This window comes from Erythrolamprus reginae, chromosome 6 (assembly GCF_031021105.1).
Source record: "Erythrolamprus reginae isolate rEryReg1 chromosome 6, rEryReg1.hap1, whole genome shotgun sequence".
In the NCBI taxonomy this organism is placed as follows: domain Eukaryota; kingdom Metazoa; phylum Chordata; class Lepidosauria; order Squamata; family Dipsadidae; genus Erythrolamprus; species Erythrolamprus reginae.
Window position 1 is genome coordinate 47,330,157 of NC_091955.1, and position 16,066 is coordinate 47,346,222.

The 16,066-nt window shown below is 45.5% G+C and overlaps 1 protein-coding gene across 1 annotated transcript in view; it reads left to right on the forward strand.

Moving 5' to 3' along the window:
- The window catches only part of TRHDE (thyrotropin releasing hormone degrading enzyme), a 391,977-nt gene that overhangs the window by 97,128 nt on the left and 278,783 nt on the right, over window positions 1-16,066 (forward strand). The window contains exon 3 of the mRNA XM_070755729.1: window positions 14,406-14,532. Within this exon, the coding sequence (XP_070611830.1) occupies window positions 14,406-14,532 (127 nt within the window). The remainder of the gene's footprint in view (window positions 1-14,405; window positions 14,533-16,066) is intronic.

A 16,066-nucleotide genomic window follows, 5' to 3' on the forward strand; every position in this document is an offset into this window, starting at 1 on the left:
ACATGCCTCTTCAGCCCAGCCACTGCACTCTGGCCCACCGGCTCAGCTTCAGCTCTTCACAGCTCTAATTACTGCCCAAAATAGCATGCTGTGGCCACAGATCAATATCAGGGGCTTCACTCTCGGCATACAGTCTAAAAAGATAAAGCAAAACAATGTTAATCTTGAAATCCAATGTACATTATCTCGAATCTTGAATATATGCCTTGACAGCTCTCTATCTCCACCTGCCAATAGCCTGGATCTGCTCCCTGCTAAAACTGGATGTTGCTGCTGTGGAGGCTGCACCAATCCTGAATGAGTGAGTCCCGTAATTGATGGGGTCTAGACCCAGCCTACGCAGTGCCATCCCTATTACAGCCCCAAACTGATATTTCGTTAATGGTTTGCCATCCTGATTTATAAATAGGTAGCCCCCACCTTGCCCTCTCTTGTTGACATATTCCCTTAGAACTGACACCAGGCATACACACAGGTCAGAGGTGTGGTCTAGACTGATAAACAACCTCTTGCCCAGGTGGTCAGTTTTAGACATTCTGAGCCTAAGATGGGCTCCTGCCATGCTGAACAATAAGTCTCCCCTTAACAGAGCTCATTGTGAGCTATCCCATCAAGATTTTGTCAAAAACTTCGCTGATGCGAAATGCACCAAAGAAGAGCATTGTGGCCATTGCATGGAAAAGTGTGGCCTGGTAATCTGATTTACACATCCCTCTCCGTTGCTCGCTAATACCCACAAGTTGCTATAAGGATAACAGCTTCCTTTTTTCCCATCATTTGCCTCCTCTCTCTAACTCAACTTTCTAACATTTTCCTAACTCTAAGATCAGCAGTGTTATCACAGAACCCCTTGGATTTGGAAATAAAAGAAAACCCCATCAGCTTACCTCATATGGTTTGGATAGCTAGCCCCTCCTGATGGCAGATGACACAGAATTTGAGCAGCTGCTTGACCAGGATGAGCCAGAGTTGCTCGTACCCCTTTTGATGGTGAAAGGTCCCAAACTCCCTATCTGCCCTCTGATATATGCTATCCGCCACTGATAAGCTAACCACCATGTTCACCTCCGCTCTCCAAACTTCCACAGGGGTTACGGCACATCTTCTGTGTGCATCTTTGCTCCTGGCGCCAGCTGTCGGAACCTGACCAACTGTCCACGTGACAGTGCATCAGGCATGTCATTCTCAATGCCCGGGACATGGTGTGCCAAAAATAGCAAGTTGATGTCCAAACACCTGCTTACAAAATAATGAATCAAGCGCATGACACGCTTGTTTCTGGATGACAGGTTATTAATAATGTGCACAACAGCCTGATTGTTGTGCCAGAAGTGAACAGTTCTATTCGTGAACTGGGGCCCCCAAAATTTCCACAGCAACCAATATGGGAAAAAGCGCAACGAAAGTTAAATCCCTGCAAATGTCGCTTGGTAACCAGCTCCGTGGGCAGGGTGCGTGGCACCATTGATCTCCCAGTACCACTCCGAAGCCTAGTGCCCCAGCTGCATCAGATTTTACCTGCAGTTCCGCCTCCAGTAAGCATTCTCCCCTCCAAGAGGCTACACCATTGTACTGTTCCAAAAATTTTAACCATGCCACTAGATCTTCCCTGATTTCTGCCCCTAAACGTAGTCTGTGATTATGCTTCACCAGCCCCTTCATTGCAAAATATAACCATCTAGAGAAGGCTCTCCCTGGGGCAACTACCCTGCAAGCGAAGTTAAGCAGGCCGGCCAACTTCTGTATCTGCTTGAGGGTTACCTTCTTTGTAGACAACACCTCCTTGATCTTATCCCATAACTGTCCAGTTTGTCTGCTGTCAGCCTGCAGCACAGGTTCACTGAGTCTAGCTCAATGCCCAGAAAGGTTATGGTTGTGGTGGGACCCTCGGTTTTCTCGTGTACGAGGGGAATCTTTAATTTATCACATACTGTAACTCCCTAAAAATCTCAATTCTTTCCTTGCACCATTCTCCCTGGGCTGGCCCCACTAAAAGAAAATCATCTAGGTAGTGTAGAATAGCCTCTGACCCCGTCTGTTTTCTATGAATCCATTCTAAAAAAGAACTAAAACTCTCCAATAACGCGCAAGAAATTGGCAGGGCCCGATCTATATAAAAACCTCCTTCAAAATGGAAGCCTAACAGGTCAAAATCATCTTGGTGCACTGGGAGCAACCTGAATGCTGACTTGATGTCACACTCCCCCATCACTGAGCACAATGATTCGTGTATGAAGTTGTTCACCGACTCCCCCAGGGGAAAAGATAAATGATGGATAAGCCTAAACTCTCCCTCTACCCTCTTAGGCACCAAACCCAATGGTGACATTCTCAGAGTATTCATGGGAGGAGCCTGAAAAGGTCCTATACCCTGCCTTTGCTAACCTATTTATCTATCTTTCTCCTAACTATTTCCTCCAAACCCTTAATTGATTTCAAGTTGTGATTCATGAAGGCCTTCCTGGGTCCTTCATATGGAATCCTAAAACCTTCCCTAAAACCATTCAATAACAACTTTGCCTTCTCCCTTGGGGTTTACCCTTGTAACAAAAACTTGAGCCTATCCAATCTACCCTTAAATCCCTTGAGTGGGCTTGCTGAGATGGCATCGAGAGCTGGGGTGGCATAGCAGGTAGAGTGCTGTACTGCAGGCCACTGAAGCTGACTGTAGATCTGAAGGTCAGCGGTTCAAATCTCATCCCCGGCTCAAGGTTGACTCAGCCTTCCATCCTTCCGAGGTGGCTAAAATAAGGACCCAGATTGTGGGGGCAATATGCTGGCTCTGTTAAAAAGTGCTATTGCTAACATGTTGTAAGCCGCCCTGAGTCTAAGTAGAAGGGCGGCATAAAAATCGAATCAATCAATCAATCAATCACCTCCAGCCAGCACTGCTCCACTTGTTGACTGCCATTACTCCATTGCCTGGCTTCTGCCTCTTGCTGTTGTGCCGGGAAACCCGCTGCGCCCCTTCCTTGATCCCAAGTGGGCCCAGCCACTGTATTCCTCGCCCCTCAAATAAAGAGGCATCAGCCCTCCCAGCCATGCTTGGGTCTGCACTCTAAAATGGGGGACAAAATGTGGGTGGGTAGGCCAGGGTCCTTTCTCTTCGCCCTAGGTCCCCCAGCTTTCTTCCTGGCCCCATCCATGGCTAGCCTAGCCCTAAGGGAAGGGACAGGGGTCTTTCTAGGGTTCCTCTCCCCCACCCCCTCTCTCGCTACTCCATGAAGTCCTTCTTAAGGACCTTGTTCTGCCCCCCGGCCTTGGTTTTGCCTTGCCTCCACAGGGCAGGACTCTTGCTTTTTGCTCCACCAGTATTCCTTCTAGGTGCCATCTTAACCCAATAATCAAATCTTTTCTACTGCACTATGTAAAATTACAAGACTTATGCTAATCTAAGTCTCTGCTAAACTCCCCTTCACAATTCCCAATTACAAATGTTGAAAAAAATAAATACTTGCCCGGCTTTGCTCTAGCTCCAACTATGTTCAATCCTTCAAGCTTCTTCTTCTGGATCAGCCTAGGCCCACTCCTTTCAGTAAAAAAGCCTAACTGGTCCTTACTTCTCAAGCCTCAATCAAGGCCTTCACAAGGAATCCAGCAAAGCTGCTCTATTCTAGAGAAAACCAGGCTGCCAGCGAAGAAACTCCTAAAGGAAAGAGCTGAGGGAGGGCAGGCCCTTTTATTCAGGTCAAGGCCCACCCTCCTAGGTTTATTGGGCCTCTTTAGGCCCCGAACGGCATGCTGGGAGATTTCATGATCCCCAGGGGTCGCCCAGCCACAAGGGATGCTGAAAGAAGCACCGGGAGCCGTGGTAAGCCTGCCTGGCGGTCCCTTTGATCCTCGGAACTGCCAGGCCTTGTTAATGAGCAGACCGGTTCTTCCGGCCCCAATGCAACAGCTGGCTGGCGTTTGAGATGCCGGCCAGTATTTCTGCTGTACTTTGGTTTAGGTTTGTGTACCTGGGCTGCAAAAATCTAGGACAACCACTACAGAGATAAAAAATGCACTGATGCTGTCTAATAAGAGTCTGGATGTCTGCAGTTTCTTCATTTTCTAATATCAATGTAAATAAAAATGTAAATGTTTGTTTGTTCAAAATCTTAAATCTCTAAAAGTTCTTCACTGTTTGCTTTAAAATGTTGACACAACATTGCATTCGAATATGCACGTGTTTTTATATACCTATATTATGTAGATATCATACCTGTGACAGGTAAAAACATACAGGTGCTTAAAACAGTACCTTCTTCACCAATTGCTTTGAAATTTTGATACAACACTGCATTTGAATATGCGTGCGTGGTTTAGATCTACACATGGATTGCTTCTCACATGGACAATTATATTTTTCATGTTCTAGAATTGGCAAACCAGACAAACCAGACTGAAAAACAGCAATGCGTGGCTGGGTAGTTAAGAAATAATATTAGAAAGCTAGAAAGGGCAAGTAAAATTAATAGGGGAGAAGATCAGTTCCATTCTGAAGAAATATTTTAGCATTTCTTTCTTAGAAAAAAATTGAGCAATGTGTAAAGATATTTAAAATTATGCATGCCATGAAAAATCACCTCCCTCTGTCACGGAATTAGAATTTGAGATCATGCCTTGAAGCTAAACACATAGAGATTCAGAATCAAGAAGAAATAACATTCTTTTTATTCAATGCATGATAAAACTGAAATTCACTGTATCAGATATGATGTTAATTCTCCTGTGTTCAGCTGATTAGATAAATTCATAGAGAATGTAGCTATTAATAGTTTCTAGTTTGTGATAGTGCCCATCCCTTAAATCAAAGGCAGCATTTCTAACACTCCTGGTGCTGCCATTGTTAACAGTCCAAGAAAGCTACTGCCTTCTTATCTTGCTTATAATGAAGACACCTGGTTGTCAATTGTGAACTGGCTCACAACAGCCTTTGACCTGATCAAATAGCCCTTCCAATATATTTCTATTCAGAGATGTAAATTAGACTGGAAAACATTCCTGTGCAGGTGAGAGTTTCAATTTTTTTTTTTTATTAATAGAGTTGAAAGGGACCGTTAGGTCATCAAGTCCAACCCCCTGCCTGAGCAGGAAACCCTACAGCACCCCAGCCAAATGGAAGTCCAATCTCCTCTTGAAGGTGTCCAGAGTTGGGGAGTTCACCACCTCCCCTGGCAGGCAGTTCCATTGGTTGATCGCTCTGACCGTCAGGAAGTTCTTCCTTATTTCCAGGTTGAATCTCTCCTTGGTCAGCTTCCAACCATTGTTCCTCGTCCGGCCCTCTGGTGCCCTGGGGAATAAAGAGACCCCCTCCTCACCGTGGCAACCCCTCAAGTATCTGTAAACTGCTATCATGTCCCCTCTAGACCTTCTTTTTTCTAGGCTGTCCATGCCCAGTTCTCTCAATCTCTCTTCGTAAGTCTTGGTTTCGAGTCCCCTAATCATTTTGGTTGCTCTTTTTTGCACCTTCTCCAGAGTTTCGATGTCTTTTTTGTAGTGAGGTGACCAAAATTGGATGCAGTACTCCAGGTGGGGTCTGACCAGGGCATAGTAGAGTGGTATTAGTACTTCCCTGGTCTTGGAGCGTATTCCTCTGTTGATGCAGCTTAGGATTGAGTTGGCTTTTTTGGCTGCTGCTGCACATTGCTGACTCATGTTTAGTTGATTGTCCACCAAGACTCCAAGATCTCTTTCGCAGTCACTACTGCTGAGTGGGGTATCTCCCAGGCTGTATGTATGCCTAGGGTTCTTTTTGCCGAGGTGGAGGACTCTGCATTTGTCGGTGTTGAACCTCATTTTGTTGGTATGGGCCCACTGTGATAGTCTGTCTAGGTCTTCTTGTACTCTGAGCCTGTCCTCAAGGGTGTTGGCTACCTCCGCCAGCTTGGTGTCATCTGCAAATTTTATTACTTCCCCTTTTATTCCCTCGTCCAGGTCGTTGATGAAGATGTTAAAGAGTACAGGACCCAGGACAGAGCCCTGTGGTACTCCACTGTCTACTTTTTTCCATGTGGATTTGGTGCCGTTGAGGACAACTTGTTGGGTGCGGTTGGTCAGCCAACTGTTTATCCATCTACATGTGTAGTAATCTACTCCATTTTTTCCTAGTTTGTGGATTAGGAGATTGTGGTCGACTTTATCGAAAGCCTTACTGAAGTCCAAGTATATGAGGTCCACTGAGTTGCGTTGGTCAACTGACTTGGTTATGGTGTTGAAAAATGATATGAGATTGTTTTGGCATGATTTGTTTCTGATGAATCCGTGCTGGCTATTGGATATGATCTTGTTTGTTTCTAGGAAGTGGGTAAGTTGTTTTTTGATTATTTTCTCCAGTATTTTTCCAGGTATAGAGGTCAGACTGATTGGTCTGTAGTTACCTGGGTCGGTCTTTTTGCCTTTTTTGTGGATGGGGACTACGTCAGCTCGCTTCCAGTCTTCCGGTAGGTCTCCAGTGATCCAGGATATTTGGTAGATGAGGAGGAGTGGTTCTGCTATGGTGTCTGCCAATTCTTTTAGGACTTGGGGTGAAGTCCGTCTGGCCCTGGTGATTTGTATTCGTTGAGTTCCCTCAGGTAGTCCCTCACTGTGCTTTTGTCTATGTTGAGTTCGGTTCTGGGGCAGTTTGTTGCAGTTAAATTGCAGATTGGTTGGAGGGAGGTTCCCTTTTGTGTGAAGACTGATGCAAAGTAGGCGTTGAGTAGCTGTGCTTGGTCATTGCTGTCTGTGATTTCTCTACCCTCTTCGTTTTTTAGTGTGACGATTGTTTCTTTGATTTTCTTCTTATTGTTGATGTGTTGGAAGAATCTTTTTTTGTTGTCTTTGACTTCCGCTGCAAGGTGTTGTTCATATTGTGCCTTTGCTGTTTTTATTTTTTGTTTGCAGGAACTGGCTGTTTGCTGATATTCCGCTTTGGTTATGAGTCCTTCTTTCCATTGTTTGTACTTAGCTTTTTTTCCTTTTATGTCATCTGCGAGGGCTTTGTTTAGCCATGCAGGTTTAGTTTTGGTTTTCCTGTTTTTCCTTTTCATGGGGATTGCGTTGTTTTGGGCGTCTATGATGCTGTTTTTTAGAATCACCCAGGCTTCCTGAGTGGTTTTTCCTTCTAAGAGTTCGTTCCAGGGGCATTGTTCAAGGTTCGCTCTGAGCTTGTTAAAGTCCGCTTTTCTGAAGTCTGGGAATGTAGTGGTGTTGGGCATAGTAGCTAGTGATTGCACTATGTTGAATTTGAGGATGACGTGGTCGCTCTCTCCCAGTTTCCCTTCTTCTTCTGTTCCCTCTATTGTTTCTTCCCTGTTTGTTAGTATTAGGTCTAATATAGCATTCCCTCTGGTTCCTGTTTCAACTTTTTGGGTTAGAAAGTTGTCAAATTAGCATATTCATTTCAATATCTACAGTATAGTTTGTAAATTGTTCTGTTATTTAATGTGAAAAAATTAAAACTAGTTTATTTAAGAGGTTTGAACAATACATTTATATAAAAAGGTTTGATGCATAAGAATAATACTGTACTTAGTTAAAAAGTTGAAAAGAGTATTGAACAACAACAATTTAAAAAACAACATATAAGGCTTTAAAAGTGCCAACTTAATTAGAATCTTTCCAAGGAAATTTTTGATACTGGTAAATTTTCTGTTGGAAAAATTTTCAGCCCATTTTTTGGTTTCTAACAAATGTGTGAAATAATTATATTTTAGACTAAAAGTAGTCAAAATGGAACCAATAGTCACCAGTTCTCCACTGCACTGCTCAGAGAGTCCAACGTGGGTAATACTTCAGCCTTATTGGCAGGGACTTAGTTAAAAATTAGCATAATTATTATGTCCCGCCCACCACTGCCCCCTCTTAGCCAGTTTTAAAAACTCAGTCATAGAGTAGGGACTATGAGTTTTGTTCTCTCCAGTTAGGAGATAGATTCTAATAATAAATGCATGCTTCTGTTTCTTTAAAACTAATCTTTTCTTCTCCCTTTTTCTATCTCCCTCTGCAGGAAATAAAAGCTGGAGTTCCTGGACTGAGAGCCTCTGCCCTCTGGGGTATCGTTCTCCAACTCTTCACCCCTGAGAAGCCTCTGCTCCCCGGAGCAAGCTTTGCTGACAGGGTGCGCTGGTATGGGGTCACTGACGTGAGCGATCAAACCCCCCTCCCCAATTAGACCCAGGTACCTCCTTGGGTGGCCAGCGTGAGGCAGCACCTCCGGATCGGTTGCTATGCCGAGTGTGAGGAGTCCCGGCTGTCTCATTCCATTCAAAAGCTTGTAAAACAGCTATTTAGCGGCTAAAAGGACCGCAATTTAATCGCGGCGGCAGGGAAGCCTTGTAATTGCCGAGCAGGAGTGGATTGCCCCCATCAGCACGGGGAGCACTAAATTGCCGAGAGGGGGCTGGAACGCCGCCCCAGAGCTAACCGGCAAAATGGCAAATTATGGGGATTAAAGATTCTCCTTGCCTCGTTAAGGGACAATTTTCTCCTCCTGCCTGACGTCATGGTCGCCATTTTAGCACAATGACTCAGCTACTTAAAGTTTTCCCCAGCTGCCATGTTTTGGAGACTAACAAGAGTTGCCATGACAACGAGGTCAGTCAACAGACTTCTCAAGTCATACACCAATCAGCCACTAGGGGGCGATGACGCGCCTTTTAGGCGTCACAATTTGCTTAGTCATTTTGCAATCTACTGGCCTCAAGTCTCTCCTTGTTTGCTGTCTGTGAGTAATTATATGATTATGTCGCAGTTACCACAAACCCCCCCTAGTGAGCTTAAAGTTCCCTCAACAAATAAAGGGAAAGGCAAGGCTCATGGCACAAAATCTAAGGGGAAATCCTACCAGTCCTCAGCACTAAGAGAGGCTGAGAAAAAGATTGAAGCCTTAGAAGCCCAATTGGAAACAACCAAGGCTAAGAAGGGCCCTAGCCCCTCAAGCAGTCTTCCCCCACGTCAACAGAGCCCCTCGGTCTCAGAGATTCCAATGGAGACCTTTCACTTCACAGGTGCAGGGGGATTGTCACCTGATCGCCCTTTAAGTGCACCACCTGCAGAAGGCTTTCAGAGGGCAGAATGGTCCAGACCAGCTATACAGCCAGGGTCTCAACCATCTTCAGCTGCAGCAGCCACATTCACACCAACTGCAGCGGGCCTTAGAGGGCCCATGGACAATTGGCAAACAATGTCTCCATCCTTGCAGGATATGATTGCTTCGGTCTACTCTCAGGGCATTGCAGTGGGTGCCCAGCAGAGGCCTTCCACTCTCCCTAGGCCTACCAGACAGGATCCTTGGACTGTACCTGAGGTGGCCACATCTGTGCATGATTCCTTCCAGGAGGACCAAGACCTGGGTGAAATGCCCATGGACCAGGAGGATGAGCTTTCAGGAGATGAAGCCACCTTGCCTGAGCAACCTCCGTTAGCAGGTCTATTCAAGCAGTCTCTCTTCAGAGTTCTGTTAAATAAGGCCAAAGCCACTTTGACTCCTGATAACACTGCAAAGCCAGCAGCTCAGGATGTGGGCATCATGCCAGCAGCCAGACTCATCAACGAGCCACAGAAGGAGTCTGAGCACATCCCTGCAATACCCATCTTTGCAGAGAACATCAAAAAGCCCTGGAAGCAGCCAACTGCAGCCCTAGGACCATCAGCCTGGGACAGGAAGTTCTATACATTTGACCCAGAGGTGGAGGATCTACTCCAGTATCCCTCGGTGGATACACCAGTAACATCCTTGATGTCCAATGCAGTCGTGCCATCTGACATGGCAGATGGACTGAAGCCGGATGATAGAAGGGCGGAGAACATGATCAGACGAATTAATCAGCTGTCCGCCTGGTCACTCAGAGCGGCATCGGCCGCATCTTTCTTTAACAGGGCCTCCATCCTATGGTTGAAGGATATGCTTGCCAGACTAGGCCCGGAAGATGCCAGGCTCCGCCAAGATGTTAATAAGCTTATTGCTACTACAGAATTCTCCGCGGATGCCATTTTTGGGGAAGCTAGGTTCTCCTCCCGCACCTTGACATCGAACTTATCAGCTCGACGCTTGCTTTGGCTCCGTTCGTGGCAGGCAGACGCCAAATCGAAATGGCGCCTCGCTGCGGCCCCATATCAGGGCTCTCAACTCTTTGGTGAATCCCTAGACAAGGTCCTCATTGAGAATAGGGACAAGAAAAAAGTTTTGCCACGATCAGCAAGGCGTCAGGACAGGCGGGGAGCCCCTTATTACCGCAGGCAGTCCTTTCGTTCTGACCCCGCCTCATCTTCATCCCCGGTCACAAGACCTTACGGTCAGGGGACCTATACACCCACCTATCGCACTGACCGAGGAGGCTATGGGAACAGAAATCAACAGTTCCAACAATCCCATAGACCATTTCGAGGAGGCAATAGGGGAGGATATCGAAAGCAGAAGTGACTCCTCCCAGGACAGTCCCATCGGTGGGCGCCTGCAGTGCTTCACCGACTTTTGGGAGTCCATATCCACAGACGTCTGGGCCTTGGACACCATAGCTCAGGGTCTTCAACTAAGATTTCTACACCGGCCTCCCAACAGGTTTATTGAAACCTCATTGAATCAACCACAAAAGTGAGCCATCATCCTGCAGGAGGTTCAACACCTCCTCGACATAGGAGCAATAGAGCCTGTACAAACGCGTCAGGAGATGCTGGGATTCTATACCATCGTGTTTGTGGTACCCAAGTCTTCCGGCGGCTGCCGCCTAATTTTAAACCTGAAACAGCTGAACCTTTACATCAGGTACCAACGCTTCAAAATGCATTCTCTGCGGGACTGGATGACCTCCATCGATCTCAAGGAGGCATACCTCCATGTCCCGGTCCATCCACACCATCGACAATTCCTCCGCTTCTCTCTTCTCAACCAGCACTTCCAGTACAAGGCCATGCCCTTCGGTTTTTCCTCAGCTCCGAGGACATTCACCAAAATTTTGGACGCTCTAACAGCAAACCTCAGGGCTCAATCCATCCGTCTTCTAGCATACCTAGACGACGTTATCATTCTCTCCAGAAGCCCTCAACAAGCCAGACAAGACCTGGCCCGGACAATAGATTCACTAGAGAGGGCAGGGTTTACCATCAACCGAGCCAAGAGTCATCTAGAACCGACTATGCGCCTGCTCCATCTGGGCGCTATAATAGACTCTTCGACAGGCCTAGTCTTCCTCTCATCAGAGAGGAGGCAGAAGATACGGGCACTGGTTCGTTCCATCTCCCGTCGCAACAGGACCTCCCTAGCACAGCTGTCTCAACTGCTAGGGATGTTCATCTCTTGTATCAACATTGTCCCTTGGGCCCGGCTTCACGCTCGCCCCCTTCAATGGTTCCTCCTCCCCTTCCGAAGGGCTCGTCTCAGCAACTCAAAAAGACAAGAGCACCTGACCACTACAGTTCGCCTTTCCCTCACGTGGTGGACCTCACCGGCCTTAACCAAGGGCTCCCCCTTCTTGGCTTACCAGGAGGTGACAATAACCACCGACGCAAGTCTTTCCGGCTGGGGGGCGCACTCACGGGGACAGGTGGCCCAGAGCAGGTGGTCCCCAGCAGACTTGGAGGATCCCAATATCAACAGGCTGGAGTTATGAGCGGTGTTCAAAGCTCTACAGTCGTTCTCGGACATGGTAGAGGGCCAACATGTCCTAATCTTAACGGACAACGTGGCAACAAGGGCACATGTGAACCACCAAGGTGGCACACGCTCAGACCGCCTGATGCAGGAGGCCCACAAGCTAATGTCATGGGCAGAAAGACATCTAGCATCGATCCAAGCGGAGCATATCTCGGGGATAGAAAACACCCAGGCGGACTGGTTGAGCCGGACGACAATCGATCCTGGGGAATGGACATTGAACCCGGAGGCGTTCCAATTAATAGTGCAAAGGTACGGAGTACCAGTAGCGGACCTCTTTGCCACACAACACAACCGGCAATTGCCCAGATTCTTCTCCCGATTTCCGACACCAGAGGCCGAGCAGGTCAATGCACTGCTATCACCATGGCCCAAGGGGCTTCTGTACGCTTTTCCCCCAGTCTGTCTATTACACAGGGTGGTGGCCAAGATCATTTCCGAGGAGGCGGACATTCTCCTCGTAGCTCCTTACTGGCCCAGGCACCCCTGGTTTGCCGACCTGATGGGATTGTCAATCTTACCACCATGGAGAATCCCACTTCAACGGCTGGTCCTGACACAGGGATCAATAGTGCATCCAGACCCACAGTGGTGGAAGCTTGCCGTGTGGAGGTTGAAGGGAACCGCATGAGAGAGAAACAGGTTCCAGAAAGTGTCATTACCACCATTCAAACAGCACGGCGACCATCAACGACGCGTATTTACCAGGCTACCTGGGCGGCATACTGCACCTTTTGCAGAGCTCAGGGAATCACGCCCTTGTCGTCCTCAGTACTACATCTCATGGAATTCCTCCAGAAAGGACTAGACCAAGGGTTGACGCCCAACACACTCCGACGACAGGTGGCGGCGATAGCAACAGTTCTCCGACCAGACCCGTTTTGTCCAATTTCTCATCACCCTTGGGTGAAGGACTTCCTACGAGGAGCAGCAAACCTGTCTCCTCCCGTCATACACCACTTTCCATCCTGGGACTTACCATTGGTTCTAAGGGCGTTAACAGGATCCCCCTTTGAACCTTTGAGGGAAGTATCACTTCATTTTCTCTCAATAAAAGTAGCTTTCCTAGTAGCCATCACCTCGGCCCGTAGGGTCTCGGAACTTGCAGCACTATCGGTTCGGCCGGACCTCTGTGTTTTTCATCCAGATAGAGTGAGTCTGCGTCTGGACCCCTGTTTCATACCCAAGGTTAACACCAGGTTTCACAGAGCCCAGGACATTGTCTTACCAGATTTTTGCACACATGGCTCTCACCCATCAGAGCTGCGGTGGCATAAGGTGGACGTGAGAAGAACAGTTAAGATTTATATTCACCACACTAGCACCTTCCGAAAGTCGGAGGCCCTCTTCGTGTCTTTTCTCCCTTCTTCAATGGGAGGAAAAGTTTCATCTAAGACCATCAGCAGATGGATCAGGACTTGTATTCCTTCCTTTTTATCACTGGCTAAGAGGGGGCAGTGGTGGGCGGGACATAATAATTATGCTAATTTTTAACTCAGTCCCTGCCAATAAGGCTGAAGTATTACCCACGTTGGACTCTCTTCGCAGTGCAGCGAGAAGACCGTTCAGGTAAGTTCAACGGTTCTTTGTACCCAGATCTATCCCTTGGTGTCTACTAAGTTCCTTATCCTATATGTTTTTTTAAAAAAAGCTAATGAATAATAAAAGGAAAGTTGATGAAGGAAACATCAAATGCTAACATGCTTGCTTGTGTATGTTAAAAGCTTGATAGGTGCTTTTAATTTATCACAATCACAAGCTACTTTACAGAGGACAAAAAACCTATTACAGTAGAACCCCGACTTACGAGACTAATTGGTTCCGGAAGGAGGCTCGTAAGTCAGAACGCTCGTATGACAAAACATTGTTTCCCATAGGAAACAATGTAAAGTCAATTAATCCGTGCAACAACAAAAAAAAACCGCTGCCGCCGAACGCGGAAGTTAGCGTTCAGAGACAGCTGCGAAGCGGCGCGCGTGTTTTAAAACACGCACGCCGCTTTGCAGCTATCTTCTGAAGCCGAACGCGGAAGTTAGCGTTCCGGCTTCAGAAGACAGCTGCAAAGCGGCGCGCGTGTTTTAAAACGTCAGAGCCGGCCTGGGGGGCTCGGGGGCTTCCCCCCGAGCCCCCCAGGCCGGCTGCCACATTTTAAAACACGCGCGCCGCTTTGCAGCTGTCTTCTGAAGCCGAACGCGGAAGTTAGCGTTCTGGCTTCAGGAGAGAGCTGCGAAGCGGCGCGCATGTTTTAAAAGGTTGCAGCCGGCCTGGGGGGCTTGCCAGCACCCCCCCAGCCCCCCAGGCCGGCTGCAACCTTTTAAAACACGCGGGATACGAGCGCCAAGGAGCTGTCTCCTGAAGCCGAGACAGCTCCTTGGCGCTCGTATCCCGAATGTGAGCTCGGGAGACGAACAAAAATGTCGCTCCCCTCCTAGCTCTTATCTCGAGTAGCTCGTAAGTAGAGCTGCTCGTATGTCGAGGTTCCACTGTATACTAAAAATTGATGACTTTTGTAAGCAATATTCATTTCACAAAACAAAATCAGTGTAATTGGCAGGATATATATATATGTGTATATATAACAGTTCTTATAGTGGATAATTTTAACATTGTTTATATTTAATTGTGAAAATGTATTATTACAATTAAATTATCCTGATATGATAGAGTTATGACAAAACACACACACACAAACACATCATATACATATGCAGTCAATGCTTTGATTATTTCAGCATTCTTGAAAATATAATGAGCAGGCTTTTATTTTGTTTTATTTTGTTTCCAACAGGTACGATTATATGCAAGACCTGATGCCATTAGAAGAGGATCTGGAGACTATGCTCTAAATATTACACGGAGATTAATTGAGTTCTATGAAGATTATTTCAGAGTACCCTATTCCCTGCCAAAATTAGGTAAGGGTTTCCAGTTAAAACTGAGCTTTTCAAGAAGAATAAAATGGATTATTATTGTTTAAGTTTGAAGAAAGCCGAAATATAATGTTTAGATCATTACTTGTTTTGGAACATATGGGGGAAAGATCTTGGAAACCTCTTATTTAGCAGACCTACATGATCACAAGCATATTCTAATGTTCAATCCTAATGTTCAGGGGTTTTAGTTCTGGAATTCAGAGCTTCCTTCTTCAAAGCATGTATCTGCCAGCTACTACCATTCTTGACTTATGAGTAATGGTGAGACAGGCGTTACTCAGATTGGTAATGTTGCAAATGGACAGTTTAAACATTTTATAAGATGTAGTTGACTGTTTTGTCATATATATTGTTCATAATTTATCATACTTTTTTTGGTCTTAGGTAGAAAAATCTAGCAAAGTCAGAAAGTTAAAAATAAAACACATTATGTTTGTAATTTTCAGAAAGAAACTTATGTTTACAGCTTTCGACAACTGAAAATATTGGGAGACTAGTAGTATAATTGCAACACTTAAATTTTTTTATGTTTCAATTAAATGTAATCTTTCAGTGTATTCTCTAGACAATCAACCCCTAGGGTCTTCCAGCTGTTTTGGGACTGTGATTCTCAGGCATACTGCCTAGAAATTATAACTACTGCAATTGCATCACTTTAGCATCAAGTTATATTAATTATTTAATGTGTTTTTCAAAGCATTTTCATTGTAGATTTTCTGCATAACAATTATACAAATATATTTTTATTTAGGGCATGGTTTGAAATTGACTGTTAGGATTTCTGACTCTTGCTTTTAATAACAAACTACAGCAAAATGTTTCTTATTATACAATCATTCTACAGTATATATAGAATCTGCAGCGTGTGTGTGTATGCATATGTGTATGTATGTATATATATATATATACACTGTATATATTTAAATATTCAGCAAAGTATGTGATACATATATATATATGTGTGTGTATGTATATGATATGTATATGTACAATATATATATTCTACAGTATATGTAGAATCTGCACTTAACTTATTATCTAGTACTATCAGACAAAACATATTTTAGTAGTCTTAAAAGGACTTCTTGAACTTCATTACAATTCACAGAGTTCAAAATGCTTGTCTTGTAATAAATATTCAAATATGAATTCAAAGTGTCATTTCAAAGTTTTAAAGCATAGGCCAAACATGAAAGTAAGTCCTCCAGTCTGATGTAGTATATTTGTTATCTTATGCAAATCAAGGGCACCAGCTTGGGAAAAAAGTAAACTTTCTTCATGATTACATATAGCAAACAAGATTTAACAAATTATTTCTGGTCTGGAAATTCCTTCGTAGGAGGGATTCCCCAGCTCCTCCAAAGGGAGGTCTTTTCATGTAAAAAAAAAATATTTTAATGAAAAAGAATGCCGCAGCGGTGTGGCAAGCAAAGGGAGGTCTTTTCACGTAAAAATAAAAAAATATATTTTTACGTGAAAGGACCTCCCTTTGCTTGCGGCACCGCTGCGGTGTCCT